At 35.9% G+C, this 21,065-nt stretch overlaps 2 protein-coding genes across 2 annotated transcripts; both read left to right on the forward strand.

Moving 5' to 3' along the window:
- The first annotated feature begins 383 nt into the window (after nucleotides 1-383).
- Nucleotides 384-11,393, forward strand: LOC126885515 (zinc finger BED domain-containing protein 4-like). Its single transcript, XM_050652096.1, has 2 exons — nucleotides 384-2,092; nucleotides 11,258-11,393. Exons 1-2 carry the CDS (start codon nucleotides 384-386, stop codon nucleotides 11,391-11,393), a joined length of 1,845 nt encoding a protein of 614 aa, XP_050508053.1.
- A 3,523-nt stretch (nucleotides 11,394-14,916) lies between these two features.
- On the forward strand, nucleotides 14,917-20,693 carry LOC126885517 (uncharacterized). Its single transcript, XM_050652097.1, has 2 exons — nucleotides 14,917-16,024; nucleotides 20,602-20,693. Exons 1-2 carry the CDS (start codon nucleotides 14,917-14,919, stop codon nucleotides 20,691-20,693), a joined length of 1,200 nt encoding a protein of 399 aa, XP_050508054.1.
- Nucleotides 20,694-21,065: the final 372 nt, after the last annotated feature.

A 21,065-nucleotide genomic window follows, 5' to 3' on the forward strand; every position in this document is an offset into this window, starting at 1 on the left:
TGCGAATATCTGCCACCGACATTCGCGAATGCGAATGCGAATGCGAATATTCAGTTTTTTAATTAGACGCCAATTCTAAGGCTTGCCGGCAGTCTCGTTCGCGCGAGGTGTGTGGGTGTGTAATCTTGTTTCGAAAATTGCTTAATTGCAATTTGCTGAATTGCAATGTGAACTCATCTAACGGAAGTCGTAGACATAATAATTAGTTAACAATATCATATTTTATATCAGTGATATATAATATTGTTAAAATATCCTATATCAAAGGTTAATATATATTACAATTATGACTCAAGTGTCACTACACTCGCCTTGCTCTGCTCGTGCTCAAGTACATACAAGTGAATTTTGTAGCTAAAGTCTGATTAGAGATTTTTATTAAGATGAGTAAATCAAATTATAGTGAAATAAGGACTTATTTCACACCAATTTGCGATGCTGAACGAGCTAAGTGCAAGCTGTGTAATAAAGAATACTCAAGGAAAGGAAGAACTACAACGGCCATGAGAAATCATTTAAAGGCAATGCATAAAACCGAGTTTTCCAAATTGGAAGAGTGTGAAAAACGAAAACAAGATGCATCTAAATCACTTGAGCAGGCATCATCTTCGCATCAAATAAAATCATTTATGAAACAAATATCGTTTCAAGAATGTGTGGATAAAACAAAACAGTGGGATAATAATTCTGCTAAGTCATTGGAAGTGGATAATTTTATAAGTGAAATGGTTGCGTTGGAGGACTTGCCATTTCGTTTCGTGGAAAGTGTTGGTTTCGTAAGACTTATCAAGCATTTGTGTCCGTCTTATAATTTAAAATCGCGTCAGTATTTTACTTCATTTATCTGCGATAAATTATTTTGCAAAGTAAGTGAGAAAATACTTCAATTATTGAAGTCGTTCGAAAAATTATCATTTACTACCGACATTTGGTCTGATACCTGTTCTGGAGTTTCGCTGCTGAGTTTAACTTGTCATGGGATCACAAAAGAATTTGAAAGGAAAATGATAGTGTTAAAAGCAGAAGTATTCAATGAAGGCCGCCACACCGGAGAAAATATTGCTCACAAACTTGAAGACATCTTGTCGTTTTGGGAAATACCTAAAGATAAAGTGAAATGTGTAGTTCGCGATGCAGGTGCTAACATGAAAAAAGGTGTTAACTTATTAAATGTTGAACATATTGACTGTGCTTCTCACAAGATTCAAAACGTATTAAAAGCAGGAATGAAAGCTCAAGAAACTGTTGTGTCTGCCATAACAAAATGTAAAAAGATGGCAACTCATTTTCATCATTCGACCAGTGCCCAAGATGAGTTGACTAGTATACAAAAAAGGCTTAATCAAAAACCACTGAAGACTATACAAGAATGTACTACTAGGTGGAACAGCACTTTTTATATGTTGGAGCGTATTTTACAAGTCAAAGAGTCGTTATGTCTGTACGCATCGGCAAATAATAAAATTCCCCAATTGGCTTCTGACGAGTGGATGATTATTGAAAAACTTATCGGTTTACTAAGACCATTTGAAGAAATAACCAAAGAGTTAAGTGCTAGCGATGTTTCTATTTCTTCTGTGATTCCCTTAATCACCACTCTAGAAAAAGTTGTTCATGATCTTGATTCTTCCGATGAGCACATTGGTGATACGATTACTGTCTTGAAAGACGAGCTCATTCGCAAGTTTTCAGGTTTAGAGAATGAAATATTGTTTTCCACGGCGACCTTCATTGACCCAAGATATAAATCAAAATTTTTTAAAAATACGTCGACTAAAGAGCGTGTCATAGAGCATATTTTGGATTTGCTGGGAGACAGCCAAACCGACATATCTTGCAATTCATCTTACCCGAATGCAAAGCGTATCAAATTAAATCAATCTGAAGATCACGAAACTCGCAACAGTCTGTCTCTAAAAGAAAAGATGAGTTTACTGATGGATACAAGTGATAGTGAAGACGACATGCCTCTTCTTAGTTTTCAAAACCCTGTCCATCTTTTAATCCGTAAAACTCTCACTGAATACTCATTGGAAAAACGCGTGGCAGGTGACGTCGACCCTCTAACATGGTGGAAAGTTAACAAGGGAAGGTACGATCTTCTTTTTCCTGTAGTACGGCAATATTTAGTTACACCACCAACAAGTGTCCCGAGCGAGCGCTTATTTAGTGGCGCTGGACTTCTTTATACACCACATCGAAACAGACTTGAAGGAGAAAAGGCGTCGAGACTTTTATTTTTAAAGTTTAATATTCCTCTTTTAAATTTTGATTATTAACTTGTTTATTTTTGTTTGTTTAAACTGTTGACTTAAAAAAACATAGACTATTTATAGTATTATTTATATATTGGTAGCTGAATAATCCTTAGTTCGTTCAAGATTGATTGATTGTCTAAAATTAAAAGCTTCAGGCTAATAAAAGTTTTAGGGAATAATTTGTTTTATTTGTTTACATTGCATAATTTGTTGTTTTCAAATTGCTCTTTGTCGCCTTTTCTTAATAGAAAAATGAAAAGTGAATAGATTTTGATTTTAATAACCTTATTTACTATTCTAATTGGGAAATAATTAACAATTAAAACTTGAAAAATGATTTTATTGACGTTTCGACTTCCACTTCGGAAGTCGTTATCTATTATATTTAGATAACGACCTTCGAAGTGGAAGTCGAAACTTCAACAAAATTATTTTTCAAGTTAAATTGTGGCTTATTTTCCAACTAGAACAGTAAATTACATAAATGCCGTAAAAGATAGCTTCAGAACAATATTATTAACCTAATATTAGACATCAAATTATTTTTTTATCTGATTTTCATATTCGCAAAACATTCGCACAAATTTCTCGAATGCGAATGCGAATGCGAATATGCAAAAATATGCGAATATTCGCGAATGCGAATGCGAATGCGAATATTCGTTACATCACTAATATATATATATATATATATATATATATATATATATATATATATATATATATATATATATATATATATATTTAAAAACATAAGATGTAGATCTTTGGTATATTTTTATATAGATATAGATTTTATATCTATATCTTTGATATAGATTTTGATTTATATATATATATATATATATATATATATATATATATATATATATATATATATATATATATATATATATAATGGATTTCTACGGCTGTCGCCGCCTCTCCATACCCAGCTTCCAATTTTTTCTATGGTAACACGTATCTTCATCTAATTGTCTCGAATCCATTGCGTCCTGAATATTGTCCCTCCAGCTTCTCCGTGGTCGTCCCCTTCTTCTTCTCTCCGGTGGGACCCACTCTAATATTTTTCTCGGCCAGCGAGTCTCATTCATTCTTTTAACGTGCCCGAACCATGTAAGCTGTCTCTTTTCAATATCGTCCATTATAGTTTTTTCCACCTTCATACGTTCTCTAATTGTTTCATTTCTTACATGTTCTAATCTGGAAACTTGACAACTTCTCCTCAAGAAGTCCATTTCTGTACTAAGTAGCTTCTTTTTATTTCTTGCACTTATGTCCCAAACTTCTGCACCGTAGATTGTAGCGCTCTTCATTATACTTTCATATATTCTTTTCTTTGTTTCCTTCCTGATATCTTTGTCCCATAAAATTGAATTGAGGGATCTAGTGATGCTTCTACCTTTATTGATCCTGTGTTGTATTTTATCTTCACTATTTCCTCGTTTGTTAAATATAGCTCCCAAATATTTGCATTGTTTCACACCAACAATATGTCCTTGTTCCAATGGTAGGTTTTCAATGTCTTCGTTTCCCACTATGAAGTATTCTGACTTATCCATATTTATTACTAATCCTGCCTGTTGGTAATGCTCATTTAGCTTCCGTATCATATAGCTTAAGTCATCTTGATCTTGGGCTATTACAACTTGATCGTCCGCAAAGTATAATGTAAATAGGAAGTCAGCTCCCACTTTCAGTCCCATCGGTTTTACTGCTTTTGTCCACCTCTGTAAGGATTGGTCAAGGTATATTTTAAAGAGAGTGGGAGATAGACAACATCCTTGTCGGAGGCCTTTTGAAGTATTAAATGCCTCAGTGAAATTTTTGCCGTTTTTGATTCTGGTGTTAGTGGTCTCATACAACATTCTAGTTGCTTGTATGAGTTTTCCATCGATAACGATGTCTTTCATTGAATTCCATAGTTCTATAATGGGGACACTATCATAGGCTTTTTCTAGGTCGATAAGAGCGATGTGGGTTTCCTGATTTCTTTGTATTCTTTTTTCTAGTGCTATTTTTAAAGTGAAGAGATTGTCTACCGTTGAACGTCCCGCACGAAAACCAGATTGTTCTTCAGCTTGCTTTCCTTGAATTTCTTGTTCTATTTCATTTCTTAATAGCCTGGAGTATAATCTTCCAATGGTGCTGATGACTGCAATCCCCCTATAACCTTCTGTAATTAAAACATTACTACTTGAAAAAATGTTGATACTAGTTTGAACTAATGTACAACTCCAAATATGGACAGTCGTTGGTGCCTAATTATGGAATAGTGGATTAAGTGCATAATGTGTGGGCTCATTATGATTGTGCTGGTCCAAAGTTTCATGCATGGATCTGTGATGTCTGCAAGTGAATGAAGCTACTTCTTTCATTTTTCACAATTTTCTTATTTAAATTTATTTGATCTCAGATGTTTGTGTCTATTTTTGTTATTGATATGTTGGTTTATACCTATATTCCATATAACTTTAACTATTCCATATTTGGTTACTCATTTGGGATTTTGTTTTTTTGTTCAATTTTTTTTGTTAATTAAAATATTTAATAGAAGACTTTTAATTACTACATAAAAATGTATGACTGATTTGTCATAACATTGAACTGATTTCATTTCTATAAAGGTATTTTTTTATATCCCCAAAACAAAATGCTATTCCATAATGGCGACTTTCCTCTAAGTTGACACACGTGAATAAATAATCTGGAGATAATACGATACATGAAACAAAATTTAGTCAAGAACACTTATTTTTTTAATTAAATGAAATAAACAATATCTATAAAACAAAATGAGTAAACAAAACTAACGAAAAACGAAACTCAAAGGATCATGAGTGTTGTTCACTTACAATTATTTTGGAAAAATTTTATAAACTTAATCTGCTTTATCGGAGTGGGATAAATTTTTCTAAAAATTATTAAATTCCTTTGGCTTATCGTGAATCACACGCAGGGCCGCAGGAAACACAACACCTAGGATTTCTGTTACGATCAACAGATTGGAATGTTTCCGAATTGAAAGAAAACACCCCTGTCAGACTTCATTAGAATACAAAGATTGCAACGGGCCGGACATGTGATAAGAATGGGAGAGGATAGGCTACCAAAAAGAGCACTGAATGCTAGAATGCAGGGAAAGAGACCGGTTGGAAAAGGAAAGCGCTGGGAAGACACAGTAAACAACGACGCACAAGCCCTTTTAGGAGTCCGTGTATGGAGAAGAGCAGCCACAGACAAGAAAGGATGGAAGCAAAAAATAAAGGAGGCCAAGGCTCAATTTGGGCTGTAGTGTCGTAGAAGAAGAAGAAGAATCCTAAATTATCGCTACACGATAATTGCAAGCGGAGAACATCTGACATACGAAAGTCTGTATTCTGCTGAGTTTTTTCCTTATAATAAAAGGTGAACAGTTGGAACGTGTTGTTGTTGTAAAGAGTCTTAAAATCTTTGAAGTCATTTAGTTCTACTTCCATTTATTTTCCACAGAATACTGACTACGGTAGCACACCACGGTTTTACGTCGGTCCAAGGAGTTAATACTTCTTACATGTGCAAGTGATAATAACTCCACTAATACTACTAATAATACTTTTATTTTGCTGGGTATTAAGTGTAAACGACTGTTTAGCTCGGAACTACGGAGGGACTTAATACAAGTTAACGTTGCCTATCTTTGGAACCACATTAAATAGGATTTAATATCGTATCGCATATGAAAGATGTGAAGTCTGTTACGTAGAAAGTGAAATAATACAATTTTTCAAAAAAAATGCAAGCACAGTTAATACAGTTTAGCTCTGAGGTACAGATATAGGTTCTTATTGTAGGGGTCCATACTACCCAAACAACCACAATTAGGGTACTTTTTTACTTCCCTGAACTAACATTGCATTCCTTTATTTCTGTAGTAATTTTCCGCTCCAATAAAATGTTTATAGTTGGTTTGTATTTTAGGTTGTCCCCAGGAGGAGAATAAAATAAAAATTATGGAAACGTTACATTCATCTCATAAAAGAAAATATACACGTCAAGATGCCGAAGGAAAATCCGTAAATAAAAGTATAAAAATTCAGACTAGACAGGAACGTTACAAGTGTGAAATTTGCTTTAAGCAGTTAAATCGAGCAGGTGATTTGAAAGTTCATTTGAGAGTTCACACTGGAGAAAATTCTCACAAGTGTGAAGTATGTTTCAAGCGATTTAATCAAGCTGGTAATTTGAAAACACATTTCAGAGTACACACTGGAGAGAAACCGTACAAGTGTGAAATTTGTTTAAAGCAGTTTAATCAAGCAGGTTATTTGAAAATACATTTGAGAAGTCATACTGGAGAAAAACCGTACAAGTGTGAAATTTGTTTTAAACAGTTTAGTGAAGCAGGTGATTTGAAAAAACATTTGAGAGTTCACACTGGAGAAAAACCGTAAAGTGTGAAATTTGTTTTAAACAGTTTAGTACAGCAGGTAGTTTGAAAAAACATCTGAGAGTTCATACTAGAGAAAAACCGTACACGTGTGAAATTTGTTTATAGCATTTTAATCAAACAGGCGATTTGAAAAAGCATTTGAGAGTGCACACTGGAGAAAACCTTTATAAGTGTGAAATGTGTTTAAAGCAATTTACCGATCCATTTAACTTAAAAAGACATTTGAGAGTACACACTGGAGAAAAACCTTACAAGTGTGAAATTTGTTTAAAGCGATTTAGTCAAGTAGGTTATTTGAACGTACATTTGAGAATACACACTGGAGAAAAACCGTATAAGTGTGAAATTTGTTTTAAACAGTTTAGTGAAGCAGATGATTTGAAAAAACATTTGAGAGTCCACACTGGAGAAAACCGTACAAGTGTGAAATTTGTTTTAAACAGTTTAGTGCAGCAGGTAGTTTGAAAAGACATCTGAGAGTTCACACTAGAGAAAAACCGTACAAGTGTGAAATTTGTTTTAAACAGTTTAGTGAAGCAGGTGATTTGAAAAAACATTTGAGAGTCCACACTGGAGAAAAACCGTACAAGTGTGAAATTTGTTTTAAACAGTTTAGTGAAGCAGGTAGTTTGAAAAAGCATTTGAGAGTTCACACTAAAGTATAATTCAATAAGCGATGCAGGGCATATAAACAACGATAAATATAAAGATAATTGTTAAAGATGTTCCAAATGAGTCTACTCGTTCCGATAAGTAACAGTATAATTATGACACTTTATTAATTTTTTCTTTTCTCAACTATCAGTGTTTATTGCATAGTAAATAAGTTATTGTTATCACTGAATAGATAGTAAGTGAAAAAATGGTCCGATTTATAAAATTAATGAATATTTTATGCATACATGCAGATAACAGTTCTTCAAAAATATTTAAAAACTAACCTAAATGTCCATCTTTATTTCGTTACTGCCGACGTCGTCGGCAGCGTCGTCGTCGTCGGCAGAGGTTCGGACAAGATTTAGGTAGGTATATTTCGGTATTAAAATTTTGTAATTTGAATCGATTTGTTAGTAAATTTTTAGTCGTCTTGATGGTTAAAGGACAATAAATTATACTTATGCTGTTAATGTTGGAATTAGCAATTATTTGTTGTGCGATTTAAAACTATTTCAGTATATATTTTTATTTGTATAACGACCCTATCTATACGTAATTGTGATTAGTGTAACAGTAACCACGTATTATTTCAATAACAGATATTGAAACCAAAAATGTCATCCACTCAGCGGCGGCTCGTGGCCTAAAAAAGTGGTGAAGATGAGGAAAGTCTGCCGGACCCAAAAGAAATTTCGGTATACTTATACCTATGACGCGCCCAAATCTCATTAAAAATTCTTTAAAAAATGTTTAGAGTTTAGGGCCCTAACAACTTGAAAACTTTTTCATGGCACTTATATTAGAGACGAGGATGAAGAGATACTTAAGCAAAAAATCAGTACCTATGTATGTAGTAGATAGATTAATAAAACTGACTTAATTAACTTTTATAAACGACCGTTTATGGAAGCAAATCTATCAATGGTATCCTCATAGAAAGGATGCTGGTGCATAAGTTTATTTAATAGTTCTCTATGAGTGCGATAACAGTCAAACTAAAAGTTTTTAGCCTTTTTAAGCACGAAAAACTTCTTTCTACAGATACGGTATTCTATGGAATTGCAAGCAAGCAAGCATAGTGATTTAACCCAGCCTGAGAGACTTGCTCACCCCTAGAGAATGACATTCGGGTGATACAATTCATTGGGGCGAGGAGGATTAACTCCCGTAAGCAGGAATCACTCCACCCCGCTTCAATGCTCCAGACCATCCACTTACCCCCCGATAGCACTCTGATGCGCTATAGGGGCTCTCAATCAGCAAAGTGCTTATCATATGGGAGTCTTGGGTACACGGACTCCCATATGAAATCCTACCCCGATCAATGCAGGCCAGCGTGAGGCGCTCTATTCCTGCTATCTCTAGTGACTTATCTTCGATCTGTTTTGCTTGCTCGGGCGCCGAGTCCCCGCTCTGGGCTATGTCCAGTTCGGTGACTCGGCGCTCGAGGATGTGGGCCCCTCATGCCCGTTTTTTGGGTTTTGTTACTAATATTTTTTTGTGGCTTTCGCCTATTGTTAATATTTTATTGATTTGTTTAGTGGCTGAAGCCGTTTTGAAGTTTTTGTATATTTTTTTTGAGGGATGTCTGAAACGTATAAAAATCAACATTAATAAATATAATGAGATGCCAAAGGTGAGCAAGTTGTTTTCTTTTGATAGAGCTACGATTATCTAGCCTTTATTATATATTAACTAATATTTGCTGTTTGGGTCTCCTGTGTTTCCATCTATGGTACACATCATACCTTAATATCTCTTGCAGGATCCGGTTTGGGTGGTCTTCTAGCTCAGCAAATTTTGTTCTGGCTTTTTCCTCCATAATATTCAGTACTCTTATTTGTTTTAGGTCTCTAAATAAGAACCGTTCGGCGACATATCTGGGCACGTTTGCAGCTTCTCTGAGGCAGTTGTTGTGTGCCGCTTGTATCTTCTTTTTGTTACTTTGACTCGTGTGACCCCATGCAAGAGATGCGTATGTAATTATTGGCAGTGTAATGCTATTTATAAGTCTTAATTTTGTTTTCATAGCTAATTTGCTTCTTCTTCCTGTGAGTCCTCTTATTGCCGCTCTGGCCGCTGCTGTTTTCTGGACTGTTGCGTTGACATGTCATGTGAATGTTAGACCTTGGTCCATTGTGACTCCTAAATATTTAGCTTTGTTTTGCCATTCGATGGGTCTGTCTTGCAATGTTAGCTGTTGTTCTGGGTTATCTCTTCTCTTTTTGAAGATAACCGCTTGGGTCTTATCTGGATTTATTGCTATTTTCCATTGGATACTCCATTCTTCTATTGTATCCAATGCCGTCTGTAGATTTCTTACAGCTATATCTAGGTTCATGTGTTTTGCAGCAATTGCAGTGTCGTCTGCATAAAGGCTGATCAATGTCCCGGGTGTTCTTGGAACATCTGCTGTATATATGCTATACAGAAGGGGTGATAAAACTGCCCCCTGTGGTACTCCAGCTTCCGGCATTCCGTGTTCTGACAGAACTGGTCCTATCCGGACCCTGAACTTCCGGTCGCTTAGGTACGAGGAGATGAGTTTCGTCATGGCCCCGTTGTATCCATAATCTCTCATTTTGTATGTCAGTCCATCATGCCACACTCTATCAAAGGCTTTATCTACTATATATTCGGTAAGTCTTAATATTTGATGTTCGCTGGAATGTTGAGCTCTGAATCAAAATTGTGCTTCTGGGATTATGCCTAGCCTGTCTGTCTCTGATTGGAGCCTGGTTTGGATGACTCGCTCCACTATCTTACTGACTGCTGGAAGTAAGCTAATCGGCCTGTAATTTTGCGGAAATATGTGGTTCTTTCCTGGCTTGGGTATCATTCTATGGAATTGTAACAATGTCTTTAGTTGGTTGTAATTTTATAACCAATTCTTGCAGATTACCATTTTTTAAATTTCCGTCAGCATAGAAAGGGCAGAGCTCTCTTGTAAGTCTTTGAATTTTAGTAAATTTTTTGCCAAAAACTCAAAATAAATTTTAAAAAGCGTCGGAAGTCGGAAGGAATGATCAAACTGTCTGACCCAAACTTTGTTGTATCTGCTAAGCTTACGAATTTTAATTCATCACACTCCTGAAAATGTACATCCATTTTTATTAAAATATGATCATATTATATTAAATAAAAAAAATTAATGCTCTGTATTGGATAAAATTTGCATTCGTGCTCATACCATCATCGCACTAGATCTTTTCAAAGCATTAATGACGGTCATTGTGCTTGCTTTGTCAAAAATAGAATTAAAAAATTATTCGCTTGTTTTATCACGTATTAATTGACGAGCCTTTTTTATGTAGTTTAAACAAAAATGAATATCTAGGGACGTTTTTTTTTGAAAAACGTCATATAAAATATCTGTTATAATATAAAAAATGCCGCTAAAAACTATTGCTAAAAATGTAAACTCAAAATCATTTAAATCTCCTAAAAAGCCTGTGTAGCCAGCTGAACTGATTTGCGGTCTTACTTCTTCCGAAAAAAAAAACGAATACTGCCCATCATAGCACGCATCCAACTAAAACTTTTACTATTAGGTGAATACGGCGGATTTATTTTTAAATTCATCTGCATTTGCTAATCTCTGGGTACTACCAGTGACGATATGATGACGTCACGTTGCCATGACAACCGTTGATACTTGTGCAGCCGAGAAACGAAATTTCATCCACGTCTTCATCTAATTTTGCACGAGTCATAGAAATCAAATGACAGGTCAGGATCTGACCGTCAAGGACCTACAGTTTTAATTTTTGGATTACATATTGAAATTCTTTTTTAATCTTTGGATTAATTAAAAAAGAGTAGGTTTATAGTATTTCAGTATTTAGATATAATCATGCTACTTATATTTTTTTATTTTTTTGTCTCATTTTAATTAAATTTTTTGGTGAAGCTCGCCTTCACCTACTTCACCTGGCCGGCCGCCGCTGCATCCACTGATTCTGCTGATGAATTGGTTGAAATACATTGGAGTCCTCCTCGATAACGCAGTAAAAGAAGCCCTCTTAGCGTTGACGTTAAAGAAATAATTTTAAATGTGAAAGACAAGAAAATCCCGGTTTAGTGATTGAAGATATTGTGAAAAAAGTGGCCAAAAAAGTTGGAGTTTGTGATAGAAGTTTGTTTACGGTGATCAAGGAATACAAAACGATCATCAATTCGCTGGACTTTAAACCTATGACTTGCATGCCTCATTGCTTGACTGTACGTTTAGTTCATATTTATAGTACATATGCATTCCCCAAAATTTTCAAATTTAGAAAAGTTAACAGTCACTAGTCATGACATATTAATAATTAATTATATATGAATATTGTCGAGTCGTTATATGGCAGTGTCCGTGTTTAAAAGATATTTCTGCTTTATACATACGGCGGGCCATATGGTTTGTTTTTCGTTGTTTTAAGGTGAAGAAATGATGGGCTTACTAGCCCACTTGAGATTGAAACCTTTGATAAGAATGTATTGGAGTTTTAAGGAATGTGTAGATATTGTATAATATTATGTTTTAAAAGTCAGTCGAGTTTGTAACATCCATCCGATAACATCCAAATAAAAACTTTGTTTTAAGCTACACTTGCGTATTTTTAATAGGGGTAATTTTCTATAATCGAAAGTTATTTTCTATAATTTAATTTCGAACCTAGGGATCTTTGCGTAAAGTAACTCGTGGACATCCCAACGTAACATTTGGCGACCGCGATAAGGACTTTTATACGGGTGTGCTTAAAAGTTAGTTGTTTTCGCTTATTTTAGTGTAAACTTTTTTCCAGCGAATAAATTCGTTTGTCGTGAGACTCGGCCGAAGTTATTACCTTTTTAAGCGAGAAAATATGGCATTAAAATTAGAAAGAAAACGCCGAACAGTGCTTCGTACTGCTTTTACGGTAGCTTGTAATGTTTTGGATAATTTGTTATCTGAAACGGTGGACACTCGACCCTGGCAACAAATTAGTGTACAGTGGGAACTTTTACAAGTTAAGTACAATGAGCTTTGTGTCGTGGAATGATAGATACAGCACACGCTACTATGAACTTAAGTTCAAATGTGATGACAGAGACAGACCCAGTTTAGTAAGTTCAAAATCATCAATAAAAGGTAAGCGCAGTTTTAAATTACCTCCAATCGAATTCAAGAAATATTCTGGGGACTTGATAGATTGGCTTCCATTTTGGTCGCAGTTCAAAGTAGTGCATGATGATCCATCAATTGATTTAAACGACAAAATAGCATATTTGAGACAAGCCACTGTAGACGGTAGTAAGGCCAGACGTTTAGTGGAGAGTTTTCCTGCAGTAGCCGATAATTACTCAAAAATTATAAAGAGTTTGAAGTCTAGGTTTAGCAGAGAGGATCTCCAGATTGAAGTATATATTAGGGAGCTCTTAAAGTTAATTTTGAGTCGAGTTTCTAGTAGTTCTTGTAATGTTTCTGCACTATATGATATGATGGAGAGTCAACTTCGTTCACTTGAGACCTTAGGCATAACTGCTGAGTAATATGCGGCAATATTGTATCCCCTTATTGAGTCATGTTTACCGGAGGATATGATCAGACTATGGCATAGATCTTCACAGTTTTTAAGGCCTTCTGGTTCCGTATCTGGGATAGAAGCATGGTCTCTTAACGCATCGACTACTAAAAAGTTGGAAGCATTTGAACTGTGGGTGTATAGAAGAATCCTGAAGATATCATGGACCGAGCATATAACAAACAACGAAGTCATGAGAAGAGTCAACAAAAGACTGGAAATATTGGAAACCATCAAGACACGAAAGCTGCAGTACCTGGGGCATGTTATGCGTAATGAGAGATACAACATACTTCAGTTGATTATACAGGGGAAAATCCAGGGCAAGAGAAGTGTAGGAAGGAGACGAATTTCGTGGTTGCGTAACTTGAGGGAATGGTACGGATGCACATCAACCGAACTGTTTAGAGCAGCAGCATCTAAGATCAGAATAGCCATGATGATTGCCAACCTCCGTCGCGGAGACGAAGAAGAAGAAGGTTCCGTATCCATGCATAATGTCGAAGAATCTGCAGAAGTTTCAACGTTGGAGACAAGATTAAGTGGACTAATGAGTTTTCTACAAAATGAAGTTCAAAATGAACAAAAAATTAATTTAGCAGCGGAAGGTTTTGGTTTATCCATTGAAAATAAATATAAATCCAATAACCTGGTTGAAAAGAAGAATATAAAATTACCAAAGCAAGGAACTGATCAGCCATCAGCGACCGCTGCTGGGTTGATAAATTATGAGGTTGGCAGGTGTATTTTTTGTGAAGGACATCATGACAGTATCAATTGTTTTAAAGCACAAAAATTGTCTATGGAACAGAAACGGCGAACATTGTCAGAAAAGAAAGCCTGTTTTCGATGTTTGAAGGGAACACATTCTTCGAAGAAATGTAGAGGACGTTTGAATTGTATTTTGTGTTGTAAATCCCATGTTGTTTTGATGTGTCCTGATTTACCTGTTAACAAAATTGATACATCGACGTCAAATATTAGCCGCTCGGAAGAAAATAGGACTGAGGATGCTTGCGAATTTGAATAATACACAGGTTTTTTTACAAACTCTGCGAGTAAACATAAGAAGTGCATATGGTACTAAACAAGTAAGGGCACTTATTGACACTGGATCACAGAGAACATATATTTTACAGCGCACCGCACAAGAAATGGGTTTTTCTGCTAAAGGAACGGAAAATATCGTACGTACGTTATTTGGCGGTGAAAGTACAGTGGAACCCCGATAACTCTGATTAATCGGGACCGCGGCCGATCCGGGTTATCGAAAATCCGGGTTAGCCGGAGAGCATGGTAAAAATTAATAAAATACGGTATACTTATAGATAAAGTCCCTTATAAGCAAAATAATATGAAATATATATGCACAGTTACCTATGGTTGTATAGAGTTTAGTATAGACAATATAGAGTATTATTAATTTCTAGGTAAAAAAACTCAGTCAGTTTGGTTGTGTCAATAATTTCGTCTGGTCTGCTTATGTAATTTAAGAACAGTGACTCTTTCATTGTTTAAAAGACCATTGTTTAAAAAATAATTTTTTAAAAGACAGTTGAAAATAAATAAAGGAATAACAGGTGCCTGTTGTTTGCGATAATGAATGTCGCTCTGCCGCCGCCGTGTGCATGAGTCATTTTTACTATCATATAGTTCAAATTACACAGATACCCATTATCTCTCAAATATTATATTATGATTGGAGGGAAGTTTTATCAATGAAATTCGATATTTTTAAGACATTCCAGAAGCGGCTGCAGATAAAATGTTTTAACATAATACATACATTTTTATTGTAATGTTTGTCCGATGAAAATCGGTCCGGGTTAGCCGGACTTCCGGGTTATCGGGGGCCGACTTATCGAGGTTCCACTGTACTTCTAAACAACGACATAAATTATACAAGGTAACTGCGAGTGAAGGAGCTTACTCTTGTTTATTTGATGCCTTAGATCAACCAAAAATTTGTGCAGATGTCTCTCCTGTTTATCACAGCCCTTGGGTTGAGGAACTTAGTGACATGAATATTTCGCTCAGCGATGTCGGACATATAGCACCAATTGAGATTTTGTTTGGAGCTGATGTTGTAGGCAAATTGTATACAGGGAGGAAATATCAGTTACAGTGTGGTCTTGTAGCAGTTGAAACTTTGTTAGGTTGGACTCTTATGGGCAAGGTGCCGGCAGTTGCTTCTAATTTCAGCACATCTATGATGTCGATTGCGTTGTTTGTTGATAGTTCTTCTGTGGCGAAATTCTGGGAGCTTGATATTATTGGGATAACCGATCCTGTAGAAAAATTGACGCGAGAGGTGGCGGCCAAGGAGGCTAAGAATTTTTTCTATGAGACTATCCGATGTGACAACGAAGGTAGGTATGAGGTTATGTTACCTTGGTTAAACAAGCATCCTTTAATTTCAGATAATTTAGTTGTCGCTAGAAGAAGGTTAGATACTACTTTAAATAAGTTGAAAAAGTCCAATTTGTTTGAATCTTATAATTTAATATTCAATGAGTGGTTGAACGAGGGTGTGATGGAAATAGTAAATAATCATGAAGAGAATAATTCTGTGCACTATTTGCCTCACAGGCGCGTTATTAAAAATACTAGCGAAACCACGAAAATTAGGCCAGTCTTTGATGCATCATCTCATGAACAGGGTCGTCCTTCTTTGAACCAGTGTTTAGAGGTAGGGCCTAATCTTATTGAACTTATTCCGTCTGTGTTATTACGGTTCAGACAACAAAAAATAGGTGTTGTGTCGGATATTCGAAAGGCTTTTCTTCAAATTTCTGTACATTCGAAGGACAGAGATTTTTTGAGGTTCCTATGGGTAAACAATGAAGGAAAGGAATTTGTATTTCGACATAGGAGAGTTGTTTTTGGAGTCAACTGTAGTCCATTTCTTCTGGGTGCTACTATAGAATTTCATTTAAGAAAGGCGCTGGAGAAATGTTGTAATGATATGCCGTACTCTAAAAATACAATTGAAAGGCTTGTGATTGGGTTCTATGTAGATAATTGTGTGACTAGTGTTACCGATGAGAATGAGTTGAGAAAGTTCGTATCAGAAGCAACTGCCATCATGGAGGAAGCTAAGATGGATTTGAGAGGGTGGGAGTCTCCTGGTAGTACAAAAACAGTTGTCCCTCTTCTTGGTCTTTTCTGGGTCTCCTCAAGAGACACCCTAAAAATCAATGGTGAAATTTTTCAGGGAGTGGTCGGAAAAGAACCCATAACTAAGAGACTGATGCTTTCTGTAGCTCAGAGTATATTTGACCCTATTGGTTTTACCTGTCCAGTATCTCTGTTCCCTAAACTGTTGCTGCAGAAACTTTGGGAAAAGCGCCTGGGATGGGATGCACCAGTCGAGAATGACATGGCTGAGGAATTTTGTGAATGGGTTACTCATCTTCCTGAACTGTCGAGTATTGAGATTCCACGTTGGATCCAGGCTGGGCCCATTGAAGCTGACCATTGGAGTTTGCACACCTTTTCAGATGCAAGTAAGAAAGCTTATGCAGCCGTAGTGTTTTTGAGAGTTCTTCGGAATGATGGTGTTTCGATTTTTCTTGTAGCACCTAAGAGTCGTGTGGCTCCATTGAAGATTTCTATACCTAGATTGGAACTGTTGGCAGCCACTATTGGTGCTAGGCTTTATCAGTCAGTCAAAAGACAATTTTCTCAGCATGTTGAGTCTTATTTTTGGAGTGATTCCACTACGGTTCTTTCTTGGATTCAACGTAAGGATGACTGGTCTGTTTTTGTTTTTAATAGAGTTCAGGAGATTAGAAATTTAGCCAATGCTGAGTGTTGGAAATATATGCCTGGTTCTCTCAACCCTGCCGATCTTCCATCAAGAGGCTGTGGTGTTCGGCAATTGTTCGAATCTCGATGGTGGGAACGCCCGGAATGGTTGTACAGAAACGAAAATTATTGGCCCCAACAAAAAGTAGAGGTTGGTGAAGAAGAAGTCGGCACTGAGAAAAAGAAAAAAGCCATTTCGTCACTATTGAATATGACGTCCGACGATTGGCACCTGCGTTACTTTTCGCAGTACACAAAACTGTTAAGAATGATGGCTTGGACGCTACGATTTTTTTACGATACGAGAAATTCAAATGGAAAACTTACAGGCGAATTGGTCGCGGAGGAAATCGAAAAAGCCGAAATGTTTGTGTTGAAGTTAGTGCAGAACGAAGCGTTCGGTTCAGATACGAAACGAATTTCCTCGCTGAACTCGTTTGTCGATGAATTTGGACTTATACGTTTAAAAACTCGCGTTACCGAGAGAGTTGACACGGAAGATTTTCGTCTGCCTATCTTACTTCCGGGTGAACATTTTATAGTGCGCAAGTTGATTTTGAGCTTACACAAAAACTCTTGTCACGTTGGTACACAGGGACTGCTTAGTTTGCTCCGCGAAAAATATTGGACTTTAGGGGGTAGACGGATTGTGCGGTCCATTTTAAAAGAATGTGTTGTGTGCAAGAGACAAGATGGGAAATCGTTTGAAGTACAAACGCCTTCATTGCCGGCCGATAGAGTTCGAGATGCTGCAGTGTTTGAGATTTCCGGGGTGGACTTAGCTGGGCCTCTTTACTTGAAATCGGGCGAGAAGGCATGGATTTGTTTGTTCACTTGTGCCGTTTATCGCGCAGTTCATCTAGAACTCGTTACCTCCTTGTCAACAAATGCATTTATTCAAGCTTTCCGTCGCTTTGTTGCAAGGCGTGGACGCCCGAGAACGGTTTATAGTGACAATGGAACGAATTTTACGGGACTTGAGAACGCGCTTAAGCAATTGGACTGGAACATGATCGCGGAATATAGTTCCACACAACGTATTAAGTAGCGTTTCAACCCCCCTACAGCTGCATGGTGGGGTGGATTTTGGGAGCGATTAATAGGTATTGTGAAAGGACTTTTGCGAAAAGTTTTGGGTCGAGCGTCTCTCAATTATGAATAGTGCAGTCACTGAAGGTGGATATGAGCTATTACCTCAGATTTCGTTGAACCTCCATCGATTTGCATGAAAATTGGTGAGTGGTTAGAGTATATCTCAAGGAACAAAGGTGACATGGTGCCAACTTGCGCTTTTACTCTGGGGGTGGATGCCACCCCTTCTCGGGGGTGAAAATTATTTTATTGAAAATAACCCCATAATTCGATAGAGGGACAAATTCTAAGCAAAATTTGTTATATGAAGTTATTAAAATAAATCAAAACTTTTTGAGTTATTAAAGATCAAAGATTTTAATTTTTCTTGAGAAAAATGCATGTTTTTAACCGATTTTTCATCAATAACCCAAAAACTATAAGTTTTTTCAAAAAAGTTATTATTACCAAAATTGAAGCCAATAAAAAACTAAATAAACACCTTACTATAAAAACCTTTTAATGTTAACTAAAAGTGAGTTATAGGTAATTGAATGTATATTGTTTTCGGCGAGTAAAAAAATCTAAGTATTCAAGCTGAAATAACGGGAAAATGATGCATTTTATAACATAAACTTATGAAACATTTGTCAAAGTACTTAAAAATATCTATCAAATGAGCCCCCGAACATGTTGATAGCATTAAAATTTACGATCCGAAATTTTTTCAAAACTTCTTTTAAAAATTTTTCCAAAAAATGTTATTATTTTTTTTAATACCTTCGTTCATTTTCAAGATATCAGGTTTGTCTAAAAAACCGTTTAAAAGATAATTCCAAGGGCTATTTAAGCACGTTGAATTTATTCTTTTAAACCCCTTATTTTTTTTAAAATAAAAGGTTAAATGGGCCCGATTGCATGGTTCTTACAGCAAAATTTAAGATTTAAACGTTTCTATCTCGGTTATTTTTTACCCTATAGAAATAGTGAAACAGGAAAAATATTTGACACGGACAAAACTAAAATTTGGTTATATATAATTTTTTACGTATACTGAGTATTTTTGGAGTTATTACCAAATGAATATGAAAATTACAAAAATTTTAAAAATTATGATTTTTTTAAATTACAACTTTTTTCAAAAATATGCATTCTCAACCAGTCAAAATTATTGAAATCATTACTTATGCTGATATAAAGAAGTTCTTGTAAGAATTACTATAAATTTTAATTTTTCTGGAAATGGCGTATGTTTAATTTTTCACTTTTTCCTAAAAAATTCGAAAGGGTTCTTTTATTTTCATCATAACTTGCTTAATTTTGACACTATTAACTTGTTCTGAAGCTCATTTGATAGGTATTTCGAAGTAATTTGACAAATGCTTAGCAGGTATATTTTATACATTGCATCGTTTTCCTGTTATTTAAGCTTGAATACTTAGATTTGAGTACTCGTCGAAAAAAATACACATTCAATTGCCAATACCTTACACAGAACTAACATTAGTTTAGTTCTTTAAGTGAAGAATGTATTCAGTTTTTTATGATCTTCAATTTCAGTAATAATAACTTTTTTGTAAAAGCTTATAGTTTTTGAGTTATACATGAAAAACCGATTTAAGACATGCATTTTTTTACGAAAAAATAAGATTTTTGGTCTTTAATAACTCAAAAAGTGTTGATTTATATTAATAACTTTATATAACAAATTTTGCTTAAAATTTGTCCCTCTATCGATTTATAGGGTTATTTTCAACAAAATAATTTTCACCCCCGAGAAGGGGTGGCATCCACCCCCAGGATAAAAGCGCAAGTTGGCATCATGTCACCTTTGTTCCTTGAGGTATCCTCTAACTAGTCACCAATTTTCATGAAAATCGATGGAGGTTCAACGAAATCGGAGGTGAAAACCTTCAGTGACTCCACTAGAAGACTTATTGACATTGTTGTGTGATTGTGAGAGTATAGTCAACTCGCGGCCGTTGACGTATATTTCGGATGATCCTACTGAGTTAGCCGCGTTGACGCCAGGTATGTTTTTACGTGAGCAAGTCAGTTATGAGTTGCCGGATTGTGATTTGCTAGAGCAGAATTCTCTCACACGCAAAATATGCCGTTTGCAAGAGTTGAGAAATCATTCGCGAAAAAGATTTCGTGCTGAATATCTGGCTCAACTCAAAGCGGGAACGAAGAAGACGAAAGTGTCTAAAGTGTCTATCGGGGATGTCGTTTTAGTAGGCAACGACAACATCAAGCGTCTTCAGTGGCCTTTAGGAAAAGTTATGAACTTTTACCCGGTAGAGATAATCAGGTGCGGTTAGTTCGTCTTGCGACGGCACAAGGCCAACTTCTGAGACCGTTGCAAAGGCTTTACCCAGTGAAAGTCGTGGAGGCAGTTACTGCTGGCGAGAATATCCAGGGTATTACCCTACGGGATGCGGCTCCAGAGACAGTGCCTCAAGAGAACGGTTGTCAGCTCCAGGCTGAGGAAGAATCAAGTGAAATAAGTGCGGAAGTGACAAAAGGCAGAGCACCCCATTTAAATGAAAGATGTACGCGAAGTGGCCGGGTAGTTAAAACTCCTGTAATATTCAAGTGACATTTTCTTTTCTTGATTTTTCATGACTGTTTATTTGTTGATATTTTACTTTTCACTTTGTTTGATATTTTATTGTAATTTTTCGTGACTCTGTATTTTTTGAGAAATTTTGTCAAATTCCCCAAGGTGGGAGAATGTCGAGTCATTATATGGCAGTGTCCGTGTTTAAAAGATATTTCTGCTTTATACATACGGCGGGCCATATGGTTTGTTTTTCGTTGTTTTAAGGTGAAGAAATGATGGGCTTACTAGCCCACTTGAGATTGAAACCTTTGATAAGAATGTATTGGAGTTTTAAGGAATGTGTAGATATTGTATAATATTATGTTTTAAAAGTCAGTCGAGTTTGTAACATCCATCCGATAACATCCAAATAAAAACTTTGTTTTAAGCTACACTTGCGTATTTTTAATAAGGGTAATTTTCTATAATCGAAAGTTATTTTCTATAATTTAATTTCGAACCTAGGGATCTTTGCGTAAAGTAACTCGTGGACATCCCAACGTAACAAATATATAGAGTGAGCACGTAAATGTTGGAATAAATTCATTTTCTCGAGAATGGACGATTTTGGAAAAATATCCCGAAACAGGTCAATTTTTATTTTTAAATTGCGACTTTTTGGTATATGTATCATACTAGTGACGTCACCATCGGGGCGTAATGACGTCATCTATATTTTTTTAAATGAG

The sequence above is a fragment of the Diabrotica virgifera genome, chromosome 5 (assembly GCF_917563875.1).
Source record: "Diabrotica virgifera virgifera chromosome 5, PGI_DIABVI_V3a".
Lineage (NCBI taxonomy): Eukaryota > Metazoa > Arthropoda > Insecta > Coleoptera > Chrysomelidae > Diabrotica > Diabrotica virgifera.